The 26,794-nt window shown below is 41.9% G+C and overlaps 3 protein-coding genes and 1 long non-coding RNA gene across 5 annotated transcripts in view; 1 reads left to right on the forward strand and 3 right to left on the reverse strand.

Annotated features, from left to right (window-relative positions):
* Positions 1–1,649, reverse strand: part of LOC111838220 (uncharacterized) — a 56,321-nt gene extending 54,672 nt beyond the window's left edge. Inside the window, exon 1 of the long non-coding RNA XR_011982390.1 lies at positions 1,436–1,649. This is a non-coding gene — a long non-coding RNA (uncharacterized lncRNA). The remainder of the gene's footprint in view (positions 1–1,435) is intronic.
* Positions 1,650–4,725: 3,076 nt separating this feature from the next.
* Positions 4,726–16,351, reverse strand: gucy1b2 (guanylate cyclase 1, soluble, beta 2). Its single transcript, XM_072708313.1, has 15 exons — positions 16,310–16,351; positions 13,527–13,600; positions 13,266–13,360; positions 12,335–12,495; positions 11,935–12,034; positions 11,572–11,744; positions 11,015–11,126; positions 9,946–10,049; positions 9,429–9,645; positions 8,670–8,990; positions 8,174–8,322; positions 7,716–7,862; positions 7,028–7,182; positions 6,459–6,646; positions 4,726–6,224 (listed from the first exon to the last, which is right to left on the reverse strand). The coding sequence occupies exons 1-15, from the start codon at positions 16,349–16,351 to the stop codon at positions 6,094–6,096; spliced, it is 2,169 nt and encodes a 722-aa protein (XP_072564414.1). The 3' UTR covers positions 4,726–6,093.
* A 535-nt stretch (positions 16,352–16,886) lies between these two features.
* On the reverse strand, positions 16,887–20,376 carry LOC111841972 (uncharacterized protein C13orf42). Of its 2 annotated transcripts, XM_023808203.2 has the most exons (4): positions 18,825–20,376; positions 18,306–18,734; positions 17,952–18,096; positions 16,887–17,544 (listed from the first exon to the last, which is right to left on the reverse strand). In XM_023808203.2, the coding sequence occupies exons 2-4, from the start codon at positions 18,723–18,725 to the stop codon at positions 17,294–17,296; spliced, it is 816 nt and encodes a 271-aa protein (XP_023663971.2). In that variant the 5' UTR covers positions 18,726–18,734; positions 18,825–20,376; the 3' UTR covers positions 16,887–17,293. The 2 variants fall into 2 exon arrangements, with proteins under 2 accessions (XP_023663971.2, XP_072554828.1); XM_072698727.1 differs by having other exon boundaries at positions 18,306–20,376.
* A 172-nt stretch (positions 20,377–20,548) lies between these two features.
* Positions 20,549–23,815, forward strand: LOC111841910 (TLR adapter interacting with SLC15A4 on the lysosome). The gene is made up of 2 exons (XM_023808091.2): positions 20,549–21,045; positions 21,680–23,815. The coding sequence occupies exon 2, from the start codon at positions 21,682–21,684 to the stop codon at positions 22,588–22,590; it is 909 nt and encodes a 302-aa protein (XP_023663859.2). The 5' UTR covers positions 20,549–21,045; positions 21,680–21,681; the 3' UTR covers positions 22,591–23,815.
* The last annotated feature ends 2,979 nt before the right edge of the window (positions 23,816–26,794 follow it).

Here is a 26,794-nt window from a genome sequence, read left to right on the forward strand (position 1 = left end):
ATGACGATGAAGTCATTCAATGCGGTTTCTTAGAAAATGCCACAGAGCACATTCCAATGATTGTCTGTTTAGATTATGCTATTTTTTCAGATTACCCAATTTCTGACTAAACATATCACTCGTGGTCATGCATAATTTCAACTCACTAATATCAGGGCGTTTCGAGATACTGTAGCAAAGGGCAGAAACAAATTGTGTGAACTACTTTAATTTATGAGGATATAATATCAACCGTATCTAATGAACCCACCCCTCATGATGTATCATCGTTTAACAACGCAAATCACAAAGAAAAAGAACAGTCACTTCTTCGGGCCAGTTTCTCCCCTTTGATTAATATGATGGACCCGACTCGCTTTACAATAATCCACTCTTTGTAGAAGCTTAGATCAGGGATTTTCAGCCGTGGGTCCGCAAGCCATTGGATGTCCACAGAACAGTTGCAGGGGGTCTGCAGACACGTACAGTAAAATCAAGTTACCGATATTACTATCATCCGTTTTACGCGATGCCAATACATATAAGGGAAATTAACCCTAAGCAATTTTCACTTGCCTTACGTTAGTGCGTGATCACGTATTCGTGTTATGGGAGACATAGCTAGCTCTAGCACATTTTCATTTGCGGGTCCCTGGTTTAGGAAAGTTTGAAACCCCCTGAGCTATATCCCACGCTCAACGCTAACCATGTTCCAGATACAAACCAAATTATTCGGTGACTGCCAGCTTTAATGTAAAATCGGCCATAAAACAACGGTGATTTCAATGTCGTGTAATTTCTTCGTATTATAATTACGTTGTATATTAATACAAGGACTAAGAGCAAACAAAATTCAAAACTGCAAAATTCCTGTGCATATCATCACCATAGCGCTCGTCTTCGGTTCCGTTTAATTCCGAGTATACATTTCTTTTGAAAGCAAGAAAAATAAACACTGTACGTACTTCATCTTCAAATAGATACGCATGCACCTTTGCTTCTTACACTGCCTACTATATAGCCAACATTTTAATCGTAATTTATAAACTCCAAACAAATTTAAAATACCAGATATAGTTTCACATTCTGGCTCACCTGTGAGGTACACGGCTAAGAAGTAGAAAACCAAAGCTTGCAAGTTTAAACCGAAATGTTAATAAGAATAACACGTACAATAAATGCCCACCCCCCCACAACTTTCAGAAACAACAAATAAATTAGTGAAACGTCTACTAAATCTTACATTATCATCTCCCCGCGGGGATCAATAAAAATTATCACTGCATTACAATTCTTACCCACTTAGGACAAATTTGTGTAGCTGATTAACATTTTTAATCTCGCAAAGTTGATGTAACAAATATTAAGTCAATAGGTTTACAGCAACACAATAAGTATAAGTTTGCACATTCATACATTTCTCTAACTGCAATAACTTCGAAAGATTTTTAAGTACCCATTTGCGTCTTCAGCGTCGCGACTGAACAGAAGCAATTGTCCTTTGCTCACGTCGAAACCCGACTTTACCTCAGAAAACCTCCAGAAAGCACAACAATTTGTCAATAATTTATACGCTTAACTAAAATTTTGTTTTTAAATGAAAACACAGGCTGGCTCCTATTGTATTAAGCAGAGGGGGCAGTTCCAGCGCAGCGCCGCTCACAAGAACCGTTAACGGTCGCATTTTAAACATTGGCGCTCGCGAAGCGGTCGCGTTCTGGGACGTGACGGAACGTCCCGTTTTATTTCTGCGCCGAATTTCTTAAACAAGCACCAAAAATGATATTTTCTGTTCAAATCTCAACAAAGAATATCTCTGCGACGATCAAATGTGCAGTCACCTGATATAAATAAATTACCGCCATTTTGCTCACTTTTTCATTTTGTTACTCTTCAGTCAGGAATCTTGGAAGTTGGAGTATTTAATTTAAAATGGATTTTTTAAAATAATGCGATCCTCGAACAATGGTGACAACGCCAATGCAACTGGACAGTATGCTAGTCATCTCATGGTGAACTGCGCCAAACGGACACATTATAGTCGGCACACTTCATTTGTAGTTCCGCGTTTTTTCGATTATATTCGCAGCTGAATACACTCCAGATTATATGTCAGTACCAGTTTCAAGGCCTACTCGCTATTCAGATTCTGGATCCAAAGCTTTTCACAAAAATGTTTTTTTTTTGGCCGCCTTAAAATAACCGAGGCTAATATTAAGGAAAATATTTCTTAATTACAACGATAGAAAGTTGTACCCATTACACGTTTATAATCACCTTATGTGCAGTTCATTCTTAATTTGAATATAAAAAGGAAACATTTGAAATTACATACGCGCAGATGGGGCATGTACGCAATCGACCATGTGCGCAGAAATTTCCCTGTAGGAGAACTCTGTCAAACTTTTTCTATATGAGATAGAAATTTATCCGGGAGTATACAGCGTAATGCCCCCCCCCCCCCCTTAAGTTCCAGTTTTACACATTTGTTTATTTATTCACTTATAAGACCGATTTAGGTTCAACGGACAAATACATTGTAGTCTCCAGCCTTGGTGTTTATCCAGTTGACCTTGCTAAGGTCTGTTATACCCAATGCGCACATATTTAATAGTCATTCATAAGGCTCCCCTCCACTACTAGCCTATAGGCCTATAAGTTTTTCTTTTAACAAAAAAAAACTTAAAATGAATAGCGGCTAATTTATATAATTAATTCTTTACTACTTATAACACAAAACAATAAAGCCTCAAATATGTCTTATATTGATGTAGGGGGTGTTTTCTTTGGGAAACAGATGAAAATAATTGCCATGAGCAAAACTCCACAAACCGTCATTTTCTCTTTTGGTGTAACCAACAGAGGGTGCCAAAACTCGTAACACTGCTGAACGCTATAAATATGGATTACGAAGGTTAAACGTATTATTTATTCAACTAACATTTAATTCATTTTTATTTTGTTTTGTGTTTTGTAATTTTGAATCCAAAATACATACAGTAAGTGAGTAACTTACTGACACTTGTATAAACAGTTTCAACGTTTTTTTTGTTTATCGTTATAAATATGCATGTATGCAGTCAATTACAAACCAACTTATTTTCGTGTATATTATATTTCACTTCGCTATTTTATTAAACATAAAGCAAGCACGTACATGTGAAACTCCAATAACGGGACAACCATGACGCACTGTAAGAATTTATGCAAAAACATTCATAGGCCTATAAGAAACTTTATATAACATGTTCATTTTAGCACGAATATGCAGTTGAGAAGAAATGTGCTTGGAATATAGTTTTTTTTTCTTTCCAAAGTATTTAACAGGAACAATGTATCGTCAAGAATTACATTTTACCAGATTTTTGAAAACTTTCTTTTACCTTAATCTTTTAGAAGAGTAGTTCAGCTCTACATTTTTTTTACACGAGACTGTGAACGATGTCGTATAACAAGAAATGGTGGTTATTTTTTTATGAAGTTTTTTTTCCATCCATAAAATGTGCATACAGTAAAATAAACTGTGGCTGAACTAATATTTCCAAATAAATGAAATTGTAAATGCCAACAAGTCTCTATGACAAACAACTAGCGACAGCGTAGGTTAATAGTAATACTTGAGGCGTAAAATTTAGCCAGGGCGTCATATTATAAAACAATAAGACAGAAGACAGTATAAATCAGCCACAAGGTGGCGTTTATTGCACTCTTACATTCATTCGCTCTAACTCGCACACACTGCTCACCCTGCGGGTCAGCCCGACTACCCACATCACGTACAGTGGGCCCACATAAACCACTATTTACAGCACTTGACATTAAATGCTACACGTGACATTACTTTACAACACACCGACAACACGACAGAGGACGACTACGCAAGACTATTTATATTAACGCATTACACGTAACATTACAGGACTGGCACCAGTCCAACACGTCGCGCTGCATTGTCTTGTATTCTAAGTCAACAGAAAAAAACATTCAATAACATTAGCATATGTGTTCAAGTACTTAATGTTACATAAAAACATATTTGTAACAATATATTTGTAATCTGCCTATGTGATGGTTTGCAATTTTAAACAATCAGATTTATATTGTTCAGCGACACAATTCACTCCTTCGAAAAACAGAGGGCAGCGATGTAATGCATGTTCTCCATTTTCAAAGCAGGACTGCTTAAATCACACCGGACTACCGACTGCATTACGCTGTAAGTATGTCTGTGGTGTCTATTAGTATTTCTTCAGAGGCAACGAAAAGTTGTTACATTTTACGTAAAGTACATAGATGAATTTTTATCTTTCCCTGTTTTTTTCAGTTGTGGTGCGTTAAAGAGATGCTTTTACCACTGCAGATGAAACTATTTAGTTTTATTCAGCAGACTATAGTAAATTCTTCAAACATAAAACAACACTATTAATTTAAGTCCTTAAATGCCAAAAGAATCTCACGCACAGGGCTGGTCAATCCTGTAGGCCAGTGTTTCTCAAACCAGTCCTCGGCGATCTCCAGATGGTCTACATATTTGCTCTCTCCCAGTTCCCTGGGAGTTGAGAGGGGACCAAAAAGTGCACTTTCTGGGGGCCCCAGATGACTGGTTTGACAAACACTGTTATAAGCCACATAGGCTTCTGATGGGGTGCCGACTTTCACATTTCCTTGGATGGGGGGGGGGGGCACCGCTGGTGTTGCCTGCCTAGGGCGCCATATCGGCTACGACTAGCACTGCAGTCACACAGATATTCAAACAGTACTCAACTGTACTCAAACAGTTATTTAAATGGTGATTTTACATTAATAAACAAAATACGGCAATAATAATATGTATTCAATCATTAAAATATAAATTTTACACAGTAGCAGTAAGTGTTATGACAGGGCATGGTGAAGGTGGAAGAAGGTGAGGATCCATGGAGCGGCTCTGAGAACAAAGGGGATTATTAAACAAACTGAAGACACCAGGGAACGGTGCAAAACAAAGGGACCATGAGGGGTCATAAGCAAACAGGAAAAATAAAAACAAACTAAAGAAACCATGAACTGGCGACCTTGTGATTACAGGCACAGCCCACTGAGCCACATGCTGCCAACAAGGACAAACACAGACAACAAGGATTAACAAAGGGCAGGACTATAACCAAATTAACTAATCAAAAAGGCACCGGACAACATGAAACAGGTGGAATACGATTAACGAACAGAGGAAACTATGAACGAAAAACAGTAGAGGCCCAATGGTCCAGCTTCTGAGGCTGAATGATCAACCCATTGATCTATACGGCAATCCATGGAGGAGGGAAACACACGAGGGACTTAGGATGAAGACAGAGGAGGGAACATGTTAGCCAGTGAAAACTGCTGGCCAAATGGGGACAAAGCTTTTGGGGCAGGACCAGATGGGCAGCGACCTTGACAGTAACTGCTCTTTGCTGAAAACGAACATCAAGATGTCAATTTGTCACAGTAGGAAACTATTTTTAACTGTTGAATTACTATCTGCCTGCCTTGTCATATTCAAATGTAAAAAGGTAGCTAATCAACGTAATAAACTGCTGAGGGATTTTGCCATTTATTCTATAAAACCTCATTGCGCGATTACCAAGTAAATGTGTCGGCTTGTTGCTCCCTCAATCAACTGGGCAGCAGGGGTTATGTTTCGGGCAAGTCTGCAGGGGCCAGCTGTCTGCCAGCAACACGAGCCCTGCTGCCGGCAGGAGCGCATGGAGGCCGCCATCTCCATGCCTTGGTGTGGGCTGGTACAGTATGTGTCTCATCTCCACCATATGGCCATCCACAGGACTGGACCTGGAGCCTTGGCTGGCCAGATGACGGCTGGAGGAAGCTACCAGCGATAAGATAACGGCTCGTCCTGCACTACCATCCCTCTATGCCTGCTCTCCTTTAAATTTCTCTCGGCATAACCGGTGAGTATCTGAAGTATTATTATTAGGTAGCTGAAAGGTGGAAATAAAATTGTACTTGTTTGCAAGACTCCCCGGAGCAAACTGAAATGCACTTATTTGACAACTATGAGACAAATATAAAGAGCAACAACATATTCCTGGACGAGACTGGCACTACTAAGTACCGTCAGCAGTGGAGCTTAAATTAGAGCAGTTGGCAGAATCTAGAGCTAAATGCATCATTGCTTAAGTCACCCTGCAAAGAGGGGGATGAGTCCTCACTTCCTCCATTCTCCAAATCCTTTTCTGTCCCTGTACCAGCTGATTGCCGAGTACCTGTTTGAGGTGAAGAGATGGGTACAGGTTTCAGTTTTCTGCATGCAGCATTCTAGCTGGGGACTCAAATTTCATTATCCATGATCAGATTTGCTCTTACAAGACATGTCTACACCTATGTGTATTGTATACCTACAATATTCTTCTGTCTATTGATGGAGAGATTGATATTCCCAGTTTAGTAAAATCAGCATTTCCAGCCACGATAGACTTTTTTTCCCCATGCCTGCTCACCTGGTCTATTCTCAGTCACCTCTTCCTGGCCATCACTGTACACATATGGCTCTTCTGCTCCTCTGCCCATAATTCTGTCCTCAGAAAGGCCGAGATTCTGCAGGAGGAAGTATGTGGTCATCAGGCCTTTTCCTTTGACCTGGATCTCCCCTCTCTCTGTGATTTCAAAGCCTTTATTCTCAAGCTCTCTGTGGGAATGAATGTGATCAAGTTAATATGTGAAAATTTTAATGTGCTACATCAATCACATGGGATTTTGCTTCTATATCCTCCTGAGACCCAAGGAAAAAAGTGTCCTTCAATTATAGGTTATTTGTCTTTGGAGGAAAAAGGACATCTTACAATTTAGATTTTTTCAAATGTATTTTTATTTTTAATTTCACAGCATGTCCTCTTTAGTGTACAACAGGAATAAATATGTTTCCTTACATTAGTGAAAAGCTAGATTCAAAAACAACATGTCCACTACAATGGACATAAATGAATGGGTGGGGTCTCAGGAGGATACAAATGAAATGTTAGACTTGTTATACATCTCCAAGCCGGCTGTAACATAAAGGCACCAGTACCTGTATGTGGTGGGGCTGAGGTGTATATGGTCTGGGACTCCGTGACTCTCCATGCGGGATGCTGTGTTGACTGTGTCCCCAAAAAGGCAGTAACGTGGCATCTTCTCCCCAACCACTCCGGCCAACACCGGCCCAGTGTGGAGACCCACCCGGATCTGCGAGAAACACACAACAACATAATGTTAGCTAGATGCGATCTCTACCATAATCTCAGCTTAAGAACCAAGTTATCTGAAAGGGAAACAGCTCTTAAGTCAAATGTAATTCTTGATAGATAGATAGATAGATAGATATACTTTATTGATCTTGAAGCAAATTTAGGCATCCAGTGCCTAACGCATATAAAACACCACTATTCAAAAGAATAACAGGAAGAAGAATAAGGAATAATAAGACTGACAAAACTGCCAATAGTGACAATGATTAGGGATAATAATGATGAAAGAATAGTAAGAATACTAATCACTACAGAGTAACTATTTAGTGGCACAGTATTTGCAGTGGTACTGCAAGTGCAAGGGAATGTACAAGAAAGATACAGTGAATTACTGCATACTAGAAATGTAAATGTTATAATTCATTAATACTAATAATACTACAACGATATACATACTATAAATAGGACAACAAATATACTGTGAACAATGCCCCAGACTAAATGGAAATCGGAGTAGTAAACCGGACTGACCTGGATTGGGTTTGCGGTGATGGGGTTTGTCACTTCTCGGGCAGCGATACGCATACCCAAGGCAAAGTTTGCCACACGCTCAGCATGGCTGCTGGTTGGAACAGGAACCCCTCCCACCACCATGTAAGCATCTCCAATGGTTTCCACCTGTAGGGCCAGACATGTGATTCAGGCACTACACCTAATTGTGTCGAAATAAAAAGGTGGCATGGCTTTGTCATAGCTTCCTCAGGAACATGGGGTGTAAGTGAATAGAATTTATGAAAATGTGATCCTCCCAAAACTACCATCCAAGCTATGGCCCAATAGTAGCATATTCCTTTATTTCAGGTGTGATGTTCAGCTGTGCTACTGAAATGGCTAATTGGAGTCTCTGATAGTCGCTACAAAGATGTATGGGATGCCTCAGTAAACCTTGGTAACCAGGTGCTTGGCGTGATACTGAAAAGCTGCTTTACCTTGTAAACATCGTGAACGTTGGTCAGTCGGTCAAACCTGGAGTACATGGAGTTGAGCATGTTGACTATCTGGATGGGCTCACAGGCTGCGCAGATGTTGGTGAAGGTCACCACATCGCTGAACAGAATTGTGCACACCTTGAACTCACCTGGGAGAGTGGAGAGCATTTGCACATGTTGCAATGTAATAAATTGAGTGCCTGGGTATGGTTGTAAAACATATTATGTATAGAACATAATTAAATGGGACCAAAACATTGCAAGTACAAATCCTCAGATGGATCCTGCAGTTGTACTGCTGTGCAAGATATGAAAAAAAAAAATATCCAGCTATGTTAATGGTTGAAATGGAAAATTTTAAGCTATGTATTGTTTTACACAGAAGCCTAGGCAACTACATACCCCTGGGACTTATATATTTCAAAAGAAACAGTCAATAAAGAAATAGATCAGGAATCAGTTGTCAGTCCTTTCTGTACTTTAGAGGATGCCACACCTGATTCAACCTTCTTGCCTTCCTTGAGTTGGTTGGCCACATGGCGGGGCAGCATGGCGTACAATAGAGTCTCCGTCTTCTTTTTCTCTACCTCCAGGTTACGGGAGAGAACCCGCAGCTCCTCCTTCTTGCGCTCCAGCTGGTTGGAGAGCTCGATCTCAGCCAGCCGCTGCTGGTTGAGCAGGATGAGGTCACGCGTCATGTCATGAGGTGCAATGTCAGAGATGTGTAGGCCTCGTTTCTCCAGCTCCTGAAGGCTGCGCAGCTTTGGTGAGCACAGGTATACCATACAGTTCAATGAAGTCATCCACACCATTTGACCTAGGATGGAAGCAGTACAGTTACTCTCATTGGCTGAGGGAGATGCCCAATAGAGATGACCAAGTAAAGCTTCATGAACCATTTGCTGTATTTTCTGAGCCCACTAGATGGTGCTCTTGGTTTACTTCGGGACATGCTTTGAGGCATTTTCTGAACAGCAAGCACCACCTAGTGGGGTCCGAAAATACAGCAAACGGTTCATGAAGCTTAATTTGGCCATCGCTACTGCCCACCACAGTACTTCAAATAAAAGGTACCATTTCTCAGACACCCTGCCATAATTTTGAGTGAATTTTAATCTTTCTGAACCAAATACGACTGAGAAGTACAATAACAAATCATAAACAGCGATATATATATGTGATGGTATATACTATGTAACTGAAAGCATGATTGGCTATTGGGGCCGACCTATCTATAAAGACACTATAGTGGCACCTCGGAGTTTGAGCATTGACTGTTGCTGAGAGGACTCTGGAAGCATCTCCCTCCTGGTCTTCAGCACAAACTGACTATTGATGAATTTCCTGATGCTCTCAATGTTGAAGGTGACCTCAGGGTGGACGATGCTGAAGTACTCATCCAGCTTGATGTCCATTGTCTGCAGTCCTGGGACGAATTTCTGGATGTTGACCCCAGTTTGTTTCACCTTGAGCTGTGTGCCACAATATGTCAGGTTTTGGTATCATGGTTTAAGTGGTTTTAACCACTTGAGGACACTGGCCAGAGAACTGCGATATACTGTATGTAGCACTGCAATCAGCTCAAATTGTTTGTCAACCATCTAAACCAGTTATCTTGGGTAATAGAGCAAATGGCAATTCACTCAGACAACATTTAGCACAAATTTGCTCCTTTGTTGCATGGCCCTGAGTGTCTGCACTCCACACTGAGGGAGGTCAGTCTGTGTCGTAGTGCAATTATACTTGGGAACCAAAAGCAGTGAATGTCTTACATTGTCATCAAAGACAATGTGGAAAGGAAAGGCATTACAGAAGGTCTGCTCCTCGATCCACAGCTTCTTTGGGTAGCAGGGGGTGAAAGAGTTCATGAGGTTGCCTGGGAAAACAATGCATGGCACTTAATTTATTTTTTGGCAGACAATTACACTGGTAGTCACATACCATATGACATAAACGTAGCATATGACATAAACCCCAACACCCAGGAAAAGTGGCAAAATCTTCAGCAAAATACATGTACAGTACATACATTTTCCTTCGATTCTCCTTCATTGAACAATGTTAGCTAACATTCATGCTGCCCCCAAATTAATCATCATGGGTTAGGTGCCCTGATGGTTCCAGTTTTCCAGTCTGCAGGGACAGTGAACTCACACACACAGTAAGGTTGGAATCGCTGTTGAACTGCAAAGACTAGTGACTCTTTGTGAAACTTCAAGTTCTTATTTTTGCATCACAGTTACTTTCTAGAAAACATTTGTATCCAATGTGACTTTGTGGCTTGATCAGGGTGTCGTAGTGGCATAGTGGTTCAGTGACAGCAGTGGTGTACAAGGCTGGTGGCTTAAACCTGACTTGCACTGCGTGTGTGGAGTTTGCAGATTCTTCCTGTGTCACATGGGATTCCTTCTGCAGTCAAAAGAACTGATGTCTCTAAAAGTGCCTGTAATATATGATTGTGTTCTTTGTGCATGTGCTCTGTGATCCTGTGCCCCATCCTTTTGCCCTATGATGTCTGGGATAGGCTCCTGGCCCCTCCATAACTCTGACCAGGGAATATGGTTAGCGCAGTGCTTCCCAACTCGGTCCTCTGGGACCACCAGACATTCCGCATTTTTGCTCCCAGCCAGCTCTCAGTACATAGGAAGCAAAAATATGGGCTGTCTGAGGATCCCCAAGAACTGGTTTGGGAAACATTAGATCAGAGGATGTATGGATGAAGCTAATCAGGTCAAGTACTAATTAAACAAATGTATTCATGAGACTTTTGTTAGTGTTGATATATTGTTGGAGGATAAAACATATTTAAGTACATCTGGGCAAGACAACAGAAAGACCGACCTTGCCCAAACTTGACAATGCTCCTCACAATTTCCCAAGGTGCCCTTCTTCCAGGACATGGTGGTAAGGTGGCATACCTGGACTTCATCTTCACAAAGTTCTCATCCCTTTGCTTGCAGAAAAAAAAGAAACAAATGTTTTTTTGTCCTATGTGATACTATATAACAAATCGCAGTTATGAGTACTGTATAGAAAGTATATCATAAACTCTAAACTGAACTACTTATATCACAGAACCTTCAGAAGAATTACATCCAAGGGGAATCCAGAAAAATTCTGAGAGAAAAACATGAAGGACACTGTTTATGAATGTCTTTTACATGCATAAGCCTGAAGCTGCAGTGGACAGACCTCATACTTCTCACACGAGCAGTTATTAATGGGATGGAAATTGGAGGAATATTCATATTCTGTCAGTACGTATTTCATTATTTGAAGATTGAATCAACACGTGAATGTGTCAAAAGCATTTATACAGGAATGTCCAAACCACTTTGGACAAAGTTAACATGAGTGAAAAAAAACTGCCCACAAACCTTCCTGTCCTCAGTGTCAGCACTGTTGTCACTGCCAGCCAGCTGAGACCTCTTCTTTGCTTTGTTCGTCATCTGCACAACCAAGAAGACTACATGCTCTTTCTTTCCAGTGTGCTCATTCTCCTCTGATTGGTTGAGGATGGTCATGTGGACCTGGCTGTCGAAGAAATCCTTGGCTACTGCTTCTATGATGCCTGTGGAGCGTGGGAATGCATCCATGAATGCCATAATGCCGTAAGAGAGATAAAGTCCACAGATAATGAAGCCTTTCCCTGAAAGCCTAGTGTAAATCTGGTTTCCGTTCTTACGATTGACTACAGCAGCGGCTTTGAAGTGGAATAATAGCAGCAGAAATTGAGGCAGATTTATTGTTTAATTCCTTGCCTGGAACAATATGATACAGTCCCCTTCGATCTGAGTAGTAATGCAACAGCATCTTTCCATCTTCTGTCTTCTCCACCCGAAAAGAAGGGGCATTCATTTGCTAAAAGAGGGGAAAGTTTTTGGGATGCTTTTAATTTGTACTTGTTGAACAGATAGATGCCATTTTTACTAATATTTTTTAAAATAAGGCAGGATATTCAGGTTTAAACCACAGACATTATGGGCAATTTCAGACCCTGCTACATTTTTAGTCAATTTTTTTCTAATTCTTGGACTGTGAGGTAGCATAAAGCATAAATTGTATAGATAAAGATTTCTGCAGAATACTTGATGCGAATGGCAGTAAAGTTTATGAGTGGGCACACCTGTTAATCCAGGATGCATGGAAATACGCCCTCACCTCATAGGAGAGGGCCAAGTAGCTGTGAAGGGCATCCAGGTTCTCAATGAAGTCCACAAGATTGCCCCCCAAGGTACGCAGCATGGTGTCATAGCCAGACATCTTGCAGAAGCTGAAGAAGTACTCGCCGAACAGCTTGAGGACCACCTCGGAGGAAACGTCTAGATGAAATTGGTGGCATTATTAGAGAACCATATATTGCTAAGAGGTTCCATGACAACCAGTACATCTCCCCATCCCCAGTACAAATTAAATCCCGAGTCAGTACATCCCAGCTTTAAAATAATTTCAGCCATTTCACCACCCATGCACGGCTCTCTTATTTCAGTTATTTGTATATTTATACATTCTACCGAAATGTCTACTGAGAAAAGAGCGACAAACGTTAATTAAAATCTCTCCCCATGGTGGAACAACAAGGAGCATGCTGTTGACAAACCCCAATCAGAAAGCAGCATCCCTGTGGAAGGACAAATTGTGCGGATGGGACCAAGGTTCACACCTACCAATGGCCAAGAGAACCATACAACAGCTTCTGTGGTCAAATGGGTCTATGGCAGCAATGAAGACCTCATAAGGGACGCTGTTAGCACCTGCTGGAGCTCTCCAGTGCCCTGTCACTATCACAGAGGCTTTCCAATCTGACACTGACCACAAACAACATGGTCCCTTATCTACAGTGTCAGTTGGTGCAGTTGAAAATATTGACTATTCTTGGTTTGTGTTTGTTTTCATTCCATCTCAGGTGCATGTATTGTAAGACATATTTAACGTTTTCCTGCCTAAATGGTGCAACCCCATCCGTGATGTTTCAGCTGAGCTAGTTTTACCATAGTTTTCAGCTCCAACAGAATGCATGCCAGTCTGCTGACTTTAGTTACTGCTCTGCGTGTTGGAAAATCCCAGGGCTGGGACCCTAGATGAGACTCACCCAACATTCTACAGGCCTCCTGCACCAGGCGCAGGGTCAGCGTGTCATCATAAATCTCATAAGTCATAAATGATTCCTGGACCTCTGCCTTTGTCCTGGGGGGGGGGGGGGGGTGGAAAAGGGGGCAAGGGATTGGTGTGGAAAAGTACTGGCAATTTAAGACATTTGTTCCTTTGAGAAATTCCTGAAGAATAAAAATGCATCGACATAATTAATGTCTCTCCTACAGCCTCAAATCAATGCAGATAAAACAAACCAAACCTTAGTGTTTCCCATGTGTCTTCGCCAAATTTCTCAATGACTAGAGATTTCAGGCAAGTGTTTATGAATCCGTACTGCGAAGACAGACGACACAGCAGAGGACTGTGAGCACACAGAAAATGGGCTTTCCTAAATGTCGTGAATAATCATATTGTTGATAGCATGGTCAATTTAAGCCCCCTAAATCTTACTTCAAAATAGCTTCAAACACCACAACATCAGTAACACACAGCAAGACTTGTTTGGCACCTGATTTTCCTCTCATTAACTCTAACTGAGATGTACGCATGATTCACACACATGCAACAACTTTATAAATCTGGCTCTAAGTCTTTATCAGCAGTTTTCCACAGAGGGCATCACTTTACTTAATGGGGCACAAATGCTAAGTTACTCTGTTACTACTCAAGTACAAATTAGGAACAAATCATGAACAAATACAGTTGCTGATGAACAAACATGAGATCAGTATTTCATTTGCTTTATTCATTACTTCTCCCTTCAGTAGTTCCTTCAGTAATTCACAAAGGTTTACAGAAAAAATAGATATATGAACAAATATAGTAACTGCTTGAAATAAAACATGTCATGATTCATTAATAAGGAATTAACATTAGATCAGTATGCAACTTTGTGGTTAATTAATACATAAGTAATAGCATAATACTGTATTGTTCGTGCACAGTCGTAAAGTGTTACCCCATCGAAATAAAAATGAGGAACTGATTAACAGCACATGGTTAAAGGGTGGAAACAGCTGTACGTTAGTAATTTGCTGGCTCTATATCACTGCCCTGAAATGCATGCAATGAACTTCTTACCATCTTCTCAGCTGTTTGTCTCGCACGGTCCTTAGCCCACTGTGTGTTTGCCCTTCAGTGCCTGGACCAGACTGGTGACGGCTCTTCATTAAGGGATGCCTCTCATCCCATGAGGGCAGATGGCATGCTCCCTGTGCTACCTCCCTAACAAACACACACACACACACACAGAAACACACACAGACACAGACAGACAGACAGACACACACACACAGAGAAACACACAGACACAGACAGACAGACAGACAGACACACACACACTCACACACAGAAACACACACAGACAGACAGACACACACACCTTCTTTGTGGGGACTCCCCATTCATTTCTATGCGGAAAATTCTTATCCAAAATGATGACCTTAACCCCTACCCAACCCTAACCATAACCATAATATAATATGAGAGTTTTGACATTTTTAGTTTTTGATCTTTGTGGTGACCTGAGAAATGGTCCCCACAACGTCAAAATAACAGGTTTTTATCACATTGTTGGTCCCCACAATGTAATATAAACATAATAACATAACCCCCCAGACACACACACACACACACACAATATAATCTCACTGTCCCCCACACATTTTAAAAACCTCATGGAAGAAGAAAGTTTGATCATTAATTTTCTTAGTCCGGTGTGGGTCAATACCTCTGTGTTTGCAGATTTCATAAGAAATAAACGGGGACATTCTGTTTGCGTCATGAAAAAAATGGTAAAACTCCAATTACGAAATCACAACATTTAAAATGTGAAAGACGGTTTCTTTTGCCACCTTGTGGTGAATATCAGACATTACTTTTTAATGTCTAATGTTTTCATATATCCAAGACTGAAAAGATGCCTAATGTGTTACAATTGCACACATATTACAATTACAGTTACAATTGCACACATATTCGAAGAGTTTTGAAGACAAACACCAATGAAGAAGCTGAAAATTTTATTGTTATTGTAGCACTTTTTTTTTTTTACCGGGATGTTTGTTTTGCATCCATGTTGCAGCCATGATCTACACACACCAGTCAGTAAATTATATACAATTAAATCATTTTAATCCAACAGTCTGTCTTGGTCAGGGCTGTGAGGGGGCTTGCTGTCTATTCCAGGTGGCGTAGAGCACAAGGCTTTAGTAAGCGCTGGACAGGATATCATCACACATACACACACACACACACACACACACACACACAGAGTTGGTGTACCTATCTAAATGGGGACTGTCCATTCATTTCTAAGGGAAACACCATAACCCCAGTCACGACACCCTTAACCTCTACTCATTCCTAACCTTAACCATAAGTAACCAACTCAAATACAAGACTTTTGGCATTTTTACTTTTTTGATTGCATTCACAGATTTTTATGAAACTGAGGTCATCCAAATGGGGATCTCAAAAGATGTCCCCATAAGTAGGGAAATTTCAGGTTTTACTACACTTTGGGGACAATTTGGTCCTCAAATGTGATCTATGCAAACCCACACATACACACACATACACACACACACACACACATACACACATACACACACACACAGACACACACACACAGACACACACACACACACACACAGACACACACACACACACAGACACACAGACACACACACACACACAGACACACACACACACACACAGACACACACACACACACACACAGACACACACAGCAGGTGGGACTGAAGCACCCATCCCTGGTGGAATCACTATTACCAACTGGACCACCATACTGGCCATTAAATATGCCAATATACAGTATATATATATAAAACAAGCTGTAACAATGTGACCAGTTCTGAGTCCCACAACACAGAAGCCTGCCATATAAGTGCAGCACCAAACCTCATGATCAGATCATTGTCAGATCCATGCACTGAACACTTGGCTTTTATCAGCTGTCATTAGTGACAGGTAATGCATGTCTATGGCAATTTACTCTGAGAAACGGTGAGGCCTCTGAACCTGGCTGTCCTCCTCACTGAGGTCCACAGCAACACAACCCATAGCAGAAATGCTGCCTGTTCAGCTGCTGCAGATGTAGCCACTGTCAGTGTGGGATTAAGATGCTCCAAGAACAAATAAAACCTCCAGCCCAAATATTGGTTTTCTCAAGGCTTAAGCTGTTTTTAAATTAAAATATCTTTCATTTATTGTGAATAATTTTATCTAAAGCAACTCCGATAGCTCAAAACTTAACAGACTTACAGTATACGGCTAGCTGTTTTATGACTGAGGTTAATTATCTCAGGTCACATCGGCAGAGACTTAGACACATTAATCTCAACACTTCCTTCTGCCTGAACAGATCATCCCTTCATTGTGACATCATGGCTGCCACGTGTTTCTGCTGAGTGTCTTACTCGTCTCTTTGGTAAACAGAACGGCTGGAGTCACCCATGCCTCAGGAAGCAACCATGACAGACGGGCTGAGGATCAGATACACCGGAGCTCCAGAGATGTCTGGATTATTCATGAGTGTGTCGGGGGGAGCCGGTCCTCGAGCGAAGGCCCAGGAGACAGCTGCAGGACGGGCCAGAAAATCCCGCTGTCTCAGGCCTGAGCATTTCCAGACAATCAGGTATGCGTAACAACACACTGTGTGTTTGCTTAATTTAAGTCAACTGATCGTGTCATTCCAAAAGAAAACTATGAGTTGAATTAAAAAAATAGAATTATCCCTGCCTTAATTCACTGCAGTACAATTTTTTTAATCAGTATCCTTTTTTAATGCACTCTGCATTCCTTTAGAGACTGGTACAAAATTTATTAGAAAGTCTACCACTTATAATCACAATGTTACAACAAGAACGGCAGTCTTCATGAGTTCAGCGAGATGAGTGTCTGGGAAGCCATGACTCCGGCACTAGACTGGTCTTGGTTTCCTTCTGCAGAGGTTCTCTTGCATACTTGATGAGGAGCATAGCTATGGAGCAGCATCTGGCCACTCTAGTCCTTCTTCTTCAGCTTGGGCTTGAAGCGCATTGTCTGAAAGGCGCTCTCAACCACCTTCGGCAGGTGGATGGGGTTCCTCTGAAGGTGTCTACGAGTACCCAGAGTCCCACCCAGCCCTCGTCCTCTGGCCTCATGTTCGCTCCCCTCCTCCCGCTGCTTCAGCCTGCTCTCGTCCGTGGAGAACCTCCGGGGGTCATGCAGTGTCCAGTTGGAGTGGATGTCATGCTCGCTAGTGCTGGTGGCAACTGGACCGTGGGGAAGCAGATGAAAAAGAGTACTGGAATGCAGCTGTCCACCTCCTGACATGCAGACATCACCACACTCAGTAACATTATCTTATCATCCCCAGGTCCAAGTTTAAGACCAGGGGTGACAGAGCTTTTGCTGTTGTTGCCCCAAGGCTGTAGAACAGTGTTCCTATGCACATTAGATCAACCTGCAGTGTGGACATTTTCAGACAGCATTTGAAAACTATTATAAAAACTACTATATACTTTTGATGTTTGAATATGTTATTTCCTGTGAAGCACTTTGTGACTCATGTTCTAGAGTGGTTTCAAAACGGATCACTTTTTGTTCTTCATAAACCAAAAACAGGTGAATGTTCTCTCATTTGGATCAAGGATCTTAGGTGACAGAAAGTGGGACCTACCAATAAAGTCAACATCAGCGTTGCCATCATCTATATGCGGTTTAGGCTTCGGTTCTGGGTCACAGCTTGCAATGACAGAATCAAAGTACCGCAGGGCGTCCGTCTCACTGGGGGTGGCTGGTGCCCTGCCTTTTGTTCTTGTCGTCTGCGGACCAGGGGACAGCTGCCACATACTACAATCCCCCTTCACCCAGGCTGGATCAGTGCTGCTCCTTTGTTAATGTTTTTAGCTGAGGTACCAAGCTATGACCACTGGATAATTGAAACTTTTACAATTAAGCGTGTTCAACGTATTTACTGGCATGTCTAATGGTCAAACCCAACACACGTGTACATTTAAAGGCCGGTACTCACCACCGATGATACCTGCGTGTCGTTTGCGGTTGGCGGAGGTGGGGGAGGCTGCTTCTTCTGCAAGACAGTGGTTTTCTTCTCGTTGCTCCTCAGGTTGTTAACGCAGTTCGTGTACTGTCTCCTTAAAGCAACCAGGTCCTCCAAATACTGCAGACACCCCTGATTCTGACAGTGCAACCAAATGCGGTCCTCTTGTCTCTGGTAGTAGCACAGCGCCGTGCTTGACTCTACAGACAGTGTGCTTTTGCTGCGTTTCAAGGTGGAATCCGCCGTTCTCTGCCGACTTCCTCCCACTATGAGCATGGAGGTACTGCGCACCAACTTCACCGTGCAGGCGGTGTGGTAATCCTTGGATCTGAGACCATCCTCACTTTTTCGTTCATGGTTCGGGCGGAAAACGGCATTGATCCTTTTGAACATAACTCCGATCTGAGCGATTGCATTTCACATATAATTATAAATGCATAACTGGCTCCTAGATGAACAAACAATTGAACGCATGTATACCAACGCCTTTACCTACTATTACAAGCTGAAATCCTTCACGTCTCTCCATGGCGCTGAATAAAAGTCATCTGGTCCTGTTAAGAGAGTCCCCTGTAATATGCACTTCCACCAACTCAGAACCTCTTTCCAAACAATCTAGAGATTGTTCTATGGCAACACAGTGCGGAAATCCTATATGCCTAAGCGTCATTACTATTGATGAGAGCTCCATCTCAGGTGTCTGGTCAGGCCTAACAGACTTACTACTACAGCACTCTGTGGATATAAGCTGACTTCATTGAAAAATATCCATTTTAAGATGTTGAAACTTTCTCAGTATATGTCCTTGCAGAGGATGCTTGTTGAGTAAATAAAACGTCAGTCAGTAAATTATAACCATCAGACTTTGATCCACACTGTAGCAATTGCTAAACTTTTATTCAAACAGCAGCAAGTACAGGAGAAAAAATGCACCAGATGTCTATTGAGCCAAGGTGGATTTGTTGAGGTAGCAAAGCCAGCTGGTGTATTAGGTGATTGACAAGTTCACCGTAAGTGACCACTGACTGCCATATGTCACCCACATGCATGGTGGGTAGGTTGGGTATGACTCATACTTTTTACTCTTGTGAAAGCATGAAGTCTCAGGTAATGCGTAAAACATGCGCTAACCTGACTTTTGCCACGGATTTCTTGTATGCAGGTATATCAACAAAAAAATGAACATAAAAAAACAGCCAGGTCCCTCACTTTGGTCTGACAGAAGTCCGATGTAGAGATATCCCACTGAACTCAATATTTATGACAATAAGCAAAAGATTTTTCTCATCTTTCACTCCTGCAGCTTAAATTTATAGGACCAAAATGGCAGCTCATAAGTCCAGAGACTGCACATTTCTGTGGTAGAATTCTAGTTTAAGAGTTGTGTGACAGCTGTACCTGTTAAATGCAAAGGAATTGCACAACCCTGATTCAATCACACACAGTCCTCCTACAGTGATAATGAATAACACTGGTGCAGTTAAGTAGTTTTCAGCCAAGCAGACATAGAATAACAGAGTTTAAAGTCCAGGGAATGCAGTGGTGTAGCTGGCCATTGCTTTATAAAAGACAATATTATTTGTGTACAGGCCACATAAAGACAACGGCCAATCAGTCACAAAATCATAAGGTTGACTTACTGTTCTTGCAGCATGACATTAGACCTTCATGCAAGAACTGTACTCCAAAGTATAAGACATACAGCAGAAAATACCGTTCTGCTTTGCAACAAGACTTGGACAAATTTCAGTCATAATTATGCCTGAAAAGGAAGTGAAATTTGACTTGAAACACGGATGTAAATCCCCTTTGTTTTATATGACAGAAATAGACTGAAGTTGTTAGTAAGCAGGAACATACAATACATTCTGATGAGAAAAATATTTCATCCACAATAAATTTTTTCTATAACTTAAAACGTCCAGTTATTTTCTCAAGCCAAGTTTTCCTTTTATTTAGACGGGGCTTCAGCGGTTTAAACGGTTTGCTCTCCTATAAACATGCAGTAACTGCGGTTCGGTCAGTGATGGCCGTAGTGGAATTAAGACTGATGCTGTCCTTCGCCGGTTGTGTCTCACGTTGTTGCACTTGAGGGAAAAAATAGTCATACTGTTTAAGTTTCGCTTTGTCTTTTAGGCTTCAGTAAACTTGCTTCAACTTTTCAGCTCCCCAACTGTGATACAGCTTGAGCGTTTCCGCGTAAACTGCTCGCATATTCCGTGCAAATTTGTATGTTTTTATAAGCTCAGAAACTAGAGGAAAATTTGGGTTCTACACGGCTAGATGTGGGCAGCGACTGTAAAAAATCCCGAATTAATAAATAAAACACAGTTTTAGTTTATTATTATTCAGAAAGGAATGCACGATATACTAAAAACTACTCTATAACTTGGAAGCAAAAACACTGTCTGAAAAGAGCGCCAGTTTAGCGTGCAACTAAATAAAAAAAAACAAGATAAGCTTAAGATACGCAAAGTAAAATTTTAACCAATTATAATTATACCGGGTAGCATTAACCTGAAAGCATGGTGTAGTATACAAAACCGAAAGGCAAACGTTGAGAAGTGTGTGTGTGTGTGTGTGTGTGTCTGTGTGTCGGGGGGTTGCTTTATTTCTTGTGTCTCACTTCCTTATACACAAGAGCACAAGGTGATCTGAGGTGGGAGTCCTGCTCGTCCTCTTACATACGCAGCCTGCGGCCATATAAGTGAAGGTGAGCGATCTTAGTGCTGCGGTTTTAACTGGCGATATTCAGCCGGACAGTACGGCATTATTATACTGCTAAGTAGTTCTTTTTAGCGCAGAAAATGTTTGTATAGTTCCATGTTTGAGGCTTTAACTGTAATACATTACTGCAGATTCCGTTATAGATATCCGGTGTGATATAAGAAAACGGATTTGTTTGTAATTTATAGATGTAATATCATTATTCGTGTTACGGAGCGCTGTTTAATCAATGTTTTGATTTTGAGATGATAAATGTAGGGTTTTTTTTTTTACAGACTTATTGTTTTAATGACAATGTGTTGCACTCAGGACAGTTTTAAATCATACAAGACGGCGTTTCCTCATGTCATGCTCCCGACGGTTAATGGGCGGTTGCTTCATCGAGGTCACTGAAGCTTCCGCCTGCCCTCATTCATACACTTACACAATCCCAACACTGAGACTCCTACCCAGCCCTAACCCTACCCATGAGTAACCACACTGACGGTGCATCAATAATATGCCGTCAGCTGACGGCTCGGCAGTTCGTTAAATCGACACATATTTTCGACGGTTTACTGCGCGTGGACCTGATCTGCCTTGGCTTTCATCGGGTTTGCGATGTGTGTGCTTTTCTGCAGGGATGTTCTGTGAGAGCATACTATGGAGAATGACTTACTCGCGAGACTGGGAGTGCGGAGACGCACCGTCCGTCCTCCCTGACCACTGGCAGCACAGGAGGATGCCTGCGGAGATGCTGGCTCCCTCTAGCTTTCCATCACAGCCTTCCAGTACCCGTATGCAAGCGGAGTCGTCCCCAGAACTGAGGAGGCGTCCCGGAGGCTGTAACGGACAGTGGCCCTCAAGGAAGGATTGGCACTGGACCCCAGTCCAGGCAGATACTGCTCCACCCTGGAGAAACTTCTCCTCCGGCGTAGACATCCCTAGTCCAGCCAAATCTGCTGGAGAGGCGTTCCTGGTGCCCTCGTCATGTCAGAGCATCTGCGAGAACTACAGTGATCTGCACATCGGTGGTGATCAGGTACTTCCTCTCAGTGCCAGCACAGGTGACCTGGCAGCGGGAGGTAGCGTTGATCTGGCTGACGGTCCCTTCCTTCAGTCATGCGAGATCCCCCCGGCACTGGAATCCTCACCACAGCCCTCGCTGGAGTACCCCCCGCGACCCCTACAGCGCTCCTCCGCCTTAAGGAAGAGCAGCACCAAGGAACGCAGCCTTCTCCTGCAGGGTAGCCAGCCCCTCTCCAACTCACAGCTGAACCGTTACCTGGAGCAGAAACTGCTGGACTTGTACCAGCAGCACATGGTAGAGAGCATGGTGCGGGGGGGCTCGCCCACCACAATCCTGGCCTCTCAACATGTCCTCACCAGCGTGGACCAGATCACCCAACAGCTGTCTCGCGAACAGAACCTGGAGACCGCCAAGGCCAAGGACATGGTTCTCAGCTGTCTGTTGAGGGTGGCCAGTGGTCTAGTGTCCAGTGAGATCAGTACACCACAGCTGCAGATCTCTGCAGATGCTGCAGTAATGTAATGGGCAGCACAACTCTGGTGACCCTGGGTCAAGGGGCAATCCTGCTTTCCTCACAGATAGATTCACCTTGGTTTTAAGCATGATTTTTTTGCAGGGTGAATCACCTGACTCTGGAAGAAGCTCACTGCCAATTAAAATGTATTTTGACATTAGTGGGTGATCTGCCCTCCGTGACTGCAGTGTCCTGAGAATGAACAGGGGAACAGCTCTGATTTAAGGGAAAATGTAAACAGATATGGCAGAAGACTATAAATGTGGTTTAAATGTGATGTTATGGAGAGCAATGGGCGCCTGGAAAAAAGGTAGTCCTGTAGCAGTGGACCACATGGCTAGATTGTAAAAACAACGTACTTTCCATTTAAAACCAAACTAAGCCTGCTCAAGTTTTGGTTCTCCTTTTGCTTGGCTGTTTCATTTCTGTGGTAACCGCCGCTGCGTGTGTTACGTTATTTTCTCAGTTCTTTTTTAAGGGGTTATTGGAAGGTTTAATGAAAATTAATGAACTTTTCATTTACCATGGTTTCCCTTAATTGCTACTTTCCTAGTTCTATAACAGAGTGTGGAAGAACAGTAAATCAACGTAAAATGCTAATGACAAATAAAATTAAGCAATGAATCAGTACAATCACCCTCAGCAGTCCTCCCCTCCTTAGGTGCAAAAAATAAATCTTTCAGTTCTTTCATCTTTCACTTCCTTATTGTAAAAATAAATTCTATAATCGTACTTTAATGACAGAATCTGTTAGGCCACATAACATCTGTCACCTAACTCATTCTCTATATGGGCACCCATATCACCACACTGTCTAATGCTTATTATTAATCATCATTTTTAATTATTTTGTATTTTCAAATTAATTATACTTTTTGATAAATATAAATGACACTCTTTTACAAATATTATGTTTTATTTTTTTTTCTCAGTGAGGAGAAATTATACTTTTGAACAAACAGTAGTTTCATTAGTTCCAGTTTTGCAAATGCGGAAGTGTAAATTGCACTGTCACTTCGAATAGGATATAGATACAGAAAGAGCGGCAAGTTTAGAGCCTACTCATTTTATTTTGCTCTTTACCATAATAATTATTTTCACTTTTTATTCTAACCAAGCCAGTATTTGCAGGTATAAAATATGTGTGAAATTATTGTATGTGTATGTACATTGTATTGTATGTGTGTGTGTGTGTGGGTATATATATATAAACATTTGAGAGTCTCAGTATAAGCAATGACTGTTTTTCCTGACTGAATTTACATCTTAAGGATGTGTTTCTCAAAACAGTCCTTGGGGGCCCCCAGTCAGTCCATGTCCGTTGCCTAGTGAGGAGCTGGGAGGGACAATCTTTCTTTGACAAATATTTTCCTCTTATATACATATTCCCATAGCTAGTTTCATTGTTATAGCAAGGTTCAAGTAAATGATTTAAGAAAGAAAAAGAAACTCATACACGTTTTCGCATGGAAGCCTTAGGTCTTTTCAGTATATTGCGAGGAACATGCTGCCCTCCAGTGGGAGAATCAGCACACTGCAGGCGCAAGAAACCAGCGCCAGACATTCAGGTCTGTCTCAGACCGTGTTGTGAAGAAAACATGCTGGAGGCAATGCAAACGTGGGCAACTCCACAGCCTGTGCCCTAATATTGGGGCCTCACTAATTATATACCAAAGAAACTAGCTAATGAACTGCACAAAATCAATCAATATATTCCCAAATGGTTATTGATTCTAAGGCTAATATTTTATGGAAACATAATTATAGAGATGGATCATTAAAAAGGAACTGAGGACACAGGGGGAGCCCAAATGGAAAGGGGGGGGGAGGGGTTGCATACTAACTCTGGATGGCTGGAACAAAGCTTTTCAAGCACTCCTCTGTCCTTGGGAGCTGCTGAGTCCTTTGCTTCGTGCTTGCTGGCCTTGTATATACGCTAATTACAGAGGATTATTACTGAATGTCACCACTGAATTTCACCAGCACCTGTAGATCAGAGACTTGCATTTATATATGCTAAGGCCTTTGTGCTGAATAAAATCACCTCAAACCTAACTCAAGGTCTTGATTCTTGTGTGTTTCGCTCCTGATCAAGGCCGATTACTGTGCCAAAGGGGTCCACTGTAAAACAAACTCCATCTTGTGCCATCCCAGCCACCTCTGTTGGACCACTGCAGCAACAACTGCAATGCCTCACTCCTCAGTTTGGCAACTTTTCACATCCAGTTTTGGTGAGCTAGAATCAGACCAGATACACTTTCATGATGAATTTATGTTACCTGCATAATAATGAAATATTCCAATGTATCATCAAAAATTTAATGGAAAAATCACCAATTTCTCAGTCATATTCTAGGGCTAAAATTTAAAAGTCAATTTATCTGTGCTGGAAGTGTAATAGAAAATATATATGGTTGTCATGGAGTGTTTTGGGCACCATAGTTGTAGGTGAGATACAGAATCATCAGTTATTTTGTTGCAACATTAATCTTGGCTTGCCAGCACAACTGTCAAACAGCCCTTGGTCTTTAACAGATGTTTTGAGTCAGTAGAACAAACAAACAAACAAACAAACAAAACAAAGAGTATTACTGAAATGCCCATGCACAAAATGTGTGCATATCAATCAATATTCTTTTTCCTTACAAATTAAATTAAGCAAAATCTTGTGGTTATTTGTTTGGCAATATTGGACTTAAGACATTCTTCTTCGTCTTGTTTATTCTATATCTCAAATGATCCAAATAGAGACAGATAGAGGCCTCAGAGAAGAAAGTTAGAGCAGTGGGGAATAAGTCCAAGGACAAACGGAAAACAATTGAGTCAAAAACAACTTCAGCTCCTCAATACCTAGCAACAGAAGGCAGTCATCAACAGAACACATAAGTGTCTTTTATGGGTTCATAAAGTAATTTCCCTGGTACCAAATGCCATTAACGGAAAGGTTGAAAGAGGCAAGGACAAAACACCTCAAGTCAGCCTAGTAGACACTGGATATTGTACTTTCTCTCTCCCCCTCCCCACCTCACCATCAAATCGATGTCAGGTCCTTAGTGACTCAACGTATTTTCCAGCAAGGCCTAAACCTTCCTTTTAAAAAAGATTTTCCAGTTCATTTCTGTGTGTTTTGTGACCCTCAAGGCTGCTCAGCTTTTATCAGCTTGTGTTTATTTCTGCATCAGTAGCATTCAGGCGAAGCTCTTAAACTGCATCTGCGACATCAGTAAAGTTCAGGTGAAAGCGTAAGGGGGGGGGGGGCAGAATATGTGAGATAGACAGAGGTCTAACGAGACTCCGCCCACCAACATCCATACTTTCCTGCAGTCAACTGATCATCATGACCTTGTCATCCCTATAGGCCAGCCTCCTCCTCATGGTCTGCATCACAGTAAATAATCTCAGGCATGTCAAGTATTCAGCTTCAGTGCCAGTCCATCATGGCCACTGTACACGCCTGAAACACTAAGAGCGCTCGTACTAAGCACTGGGAACCTCCACTAGTTTTAGAGCTTCACTGGAGGTCCATTATCCCTTACTTACATTATTTGTGGCTCCGCCCACCCTACCTAAAAGTTTTATACGCTGTCAGAGTACCAATTTGTACTCTTGCTTGACGATGGGGCTGCAACCCTCAAAGGTCTGCCAATTATCTGTACATAGTTGTACCTTTGAAGATACAGAAACGGACTATGAGGAACATTTTTGTATCACTGGAGTACATTAATGTTGGTTGTACTACCTATAGCTATGGTACAATTGGCAAACCCCCGAGGGTACAGTCCCAGTGACAAGCAACGCTCTCTTTTTTTTTGACAGTGTGGGGACCACATGCACGTGAACACGCAAAACCAAATGGCGATATGTGGAAGCATATACCAGACTCCAGGAGAGCAGTCGGGGTGGGGGCGGAGGGACGAAGGATTCCTTGATGTCTGTGCCCTGCTTTCCGAAGGTCTGGTTTTATAATACCCTTCTCTTCTTTCTCCTTGAATGTGAAAAGATGTATCCGGACTCATCCAGGTACATGCACAAGCTGCAAGGACGTGCCGTTTAATTGCACATTCATTTGCATCCTAGTTCCGTGGGTTTTATGGAGGCCTTGAGCGAGACGGGTGTTTGTAATCATGTCGGCGAGAGACACGGCAGCGGGGCCTGAGAGCCCCGGCATGCTATGACGGACGAATCGACATTGAGGGACAGGGGAACAAAACG

The sequence above is a fragment of the Paramormyrops kingsleyae genome, chromosome 1, assembly GCF_048594095.1.
Source record: "Paramormyrops kingsleyae isolate MSU_618 chromosome 1, PKINGS_0.4, whole genome shotgun sequence".
Taxonomy (NCBI): domain Eukaryota; kingdom Metazoa; phylum Chordata; class Actinopteri; order Osteoglossiformes; family Mormyridae; genus Paramormyrops; species Paramormyrops kingsleyae.

Coding starts and splice junctions, on each gene's coding strand:
- gucy1b2 (XM_072708313.1), bottom strand. CDS start 16,351: ATGGGTTGTGTTGCTGTGGACCTCAGTGAGGAGGACAGCCAG. Junction 8,991..9,428: donor GTCAATGCTCAAACTCCGAG/GTGCCACTATAG, acceptor CTTCCATCCTAG/GTCAAATGGTGTGGATGACT. Junction 8,323..8,669: donor AGGCAAGAAGGTTGAATCAG/GTGTGGCATCCT, acceptor CCACTCTCCCAG/GTGAGTTCAAGGTGTGCACA.
- LOC111841972 (XM_023808203.2), bottom strand. CDS start 18,725: ATGTTCAAAAGGATCAATGCCGTTTTCCGCCCGAACCATGAACGAAAA. Junction 18,097..18,305: donor ACACGCAGGTATCATCGGTG/GTGAGTACCGGC, acceptor CCTGGTCCGCAG/ACGACAAGAACAAAAGGCAG. Junction 17,545..17,951: donor CGCTGATGTTGACTTTATTG/GTAGGTCCCACT, acceptor CCCACGGTCCAG/TTGCCACCAGCACTAGCGAG.
- LOC111841910 (XM_023808091.2), top strand. CDS start 21,682: ATGTTCTGTGAGAGCATACTATGGAGAATGACTTACTCGCGAGACTGG.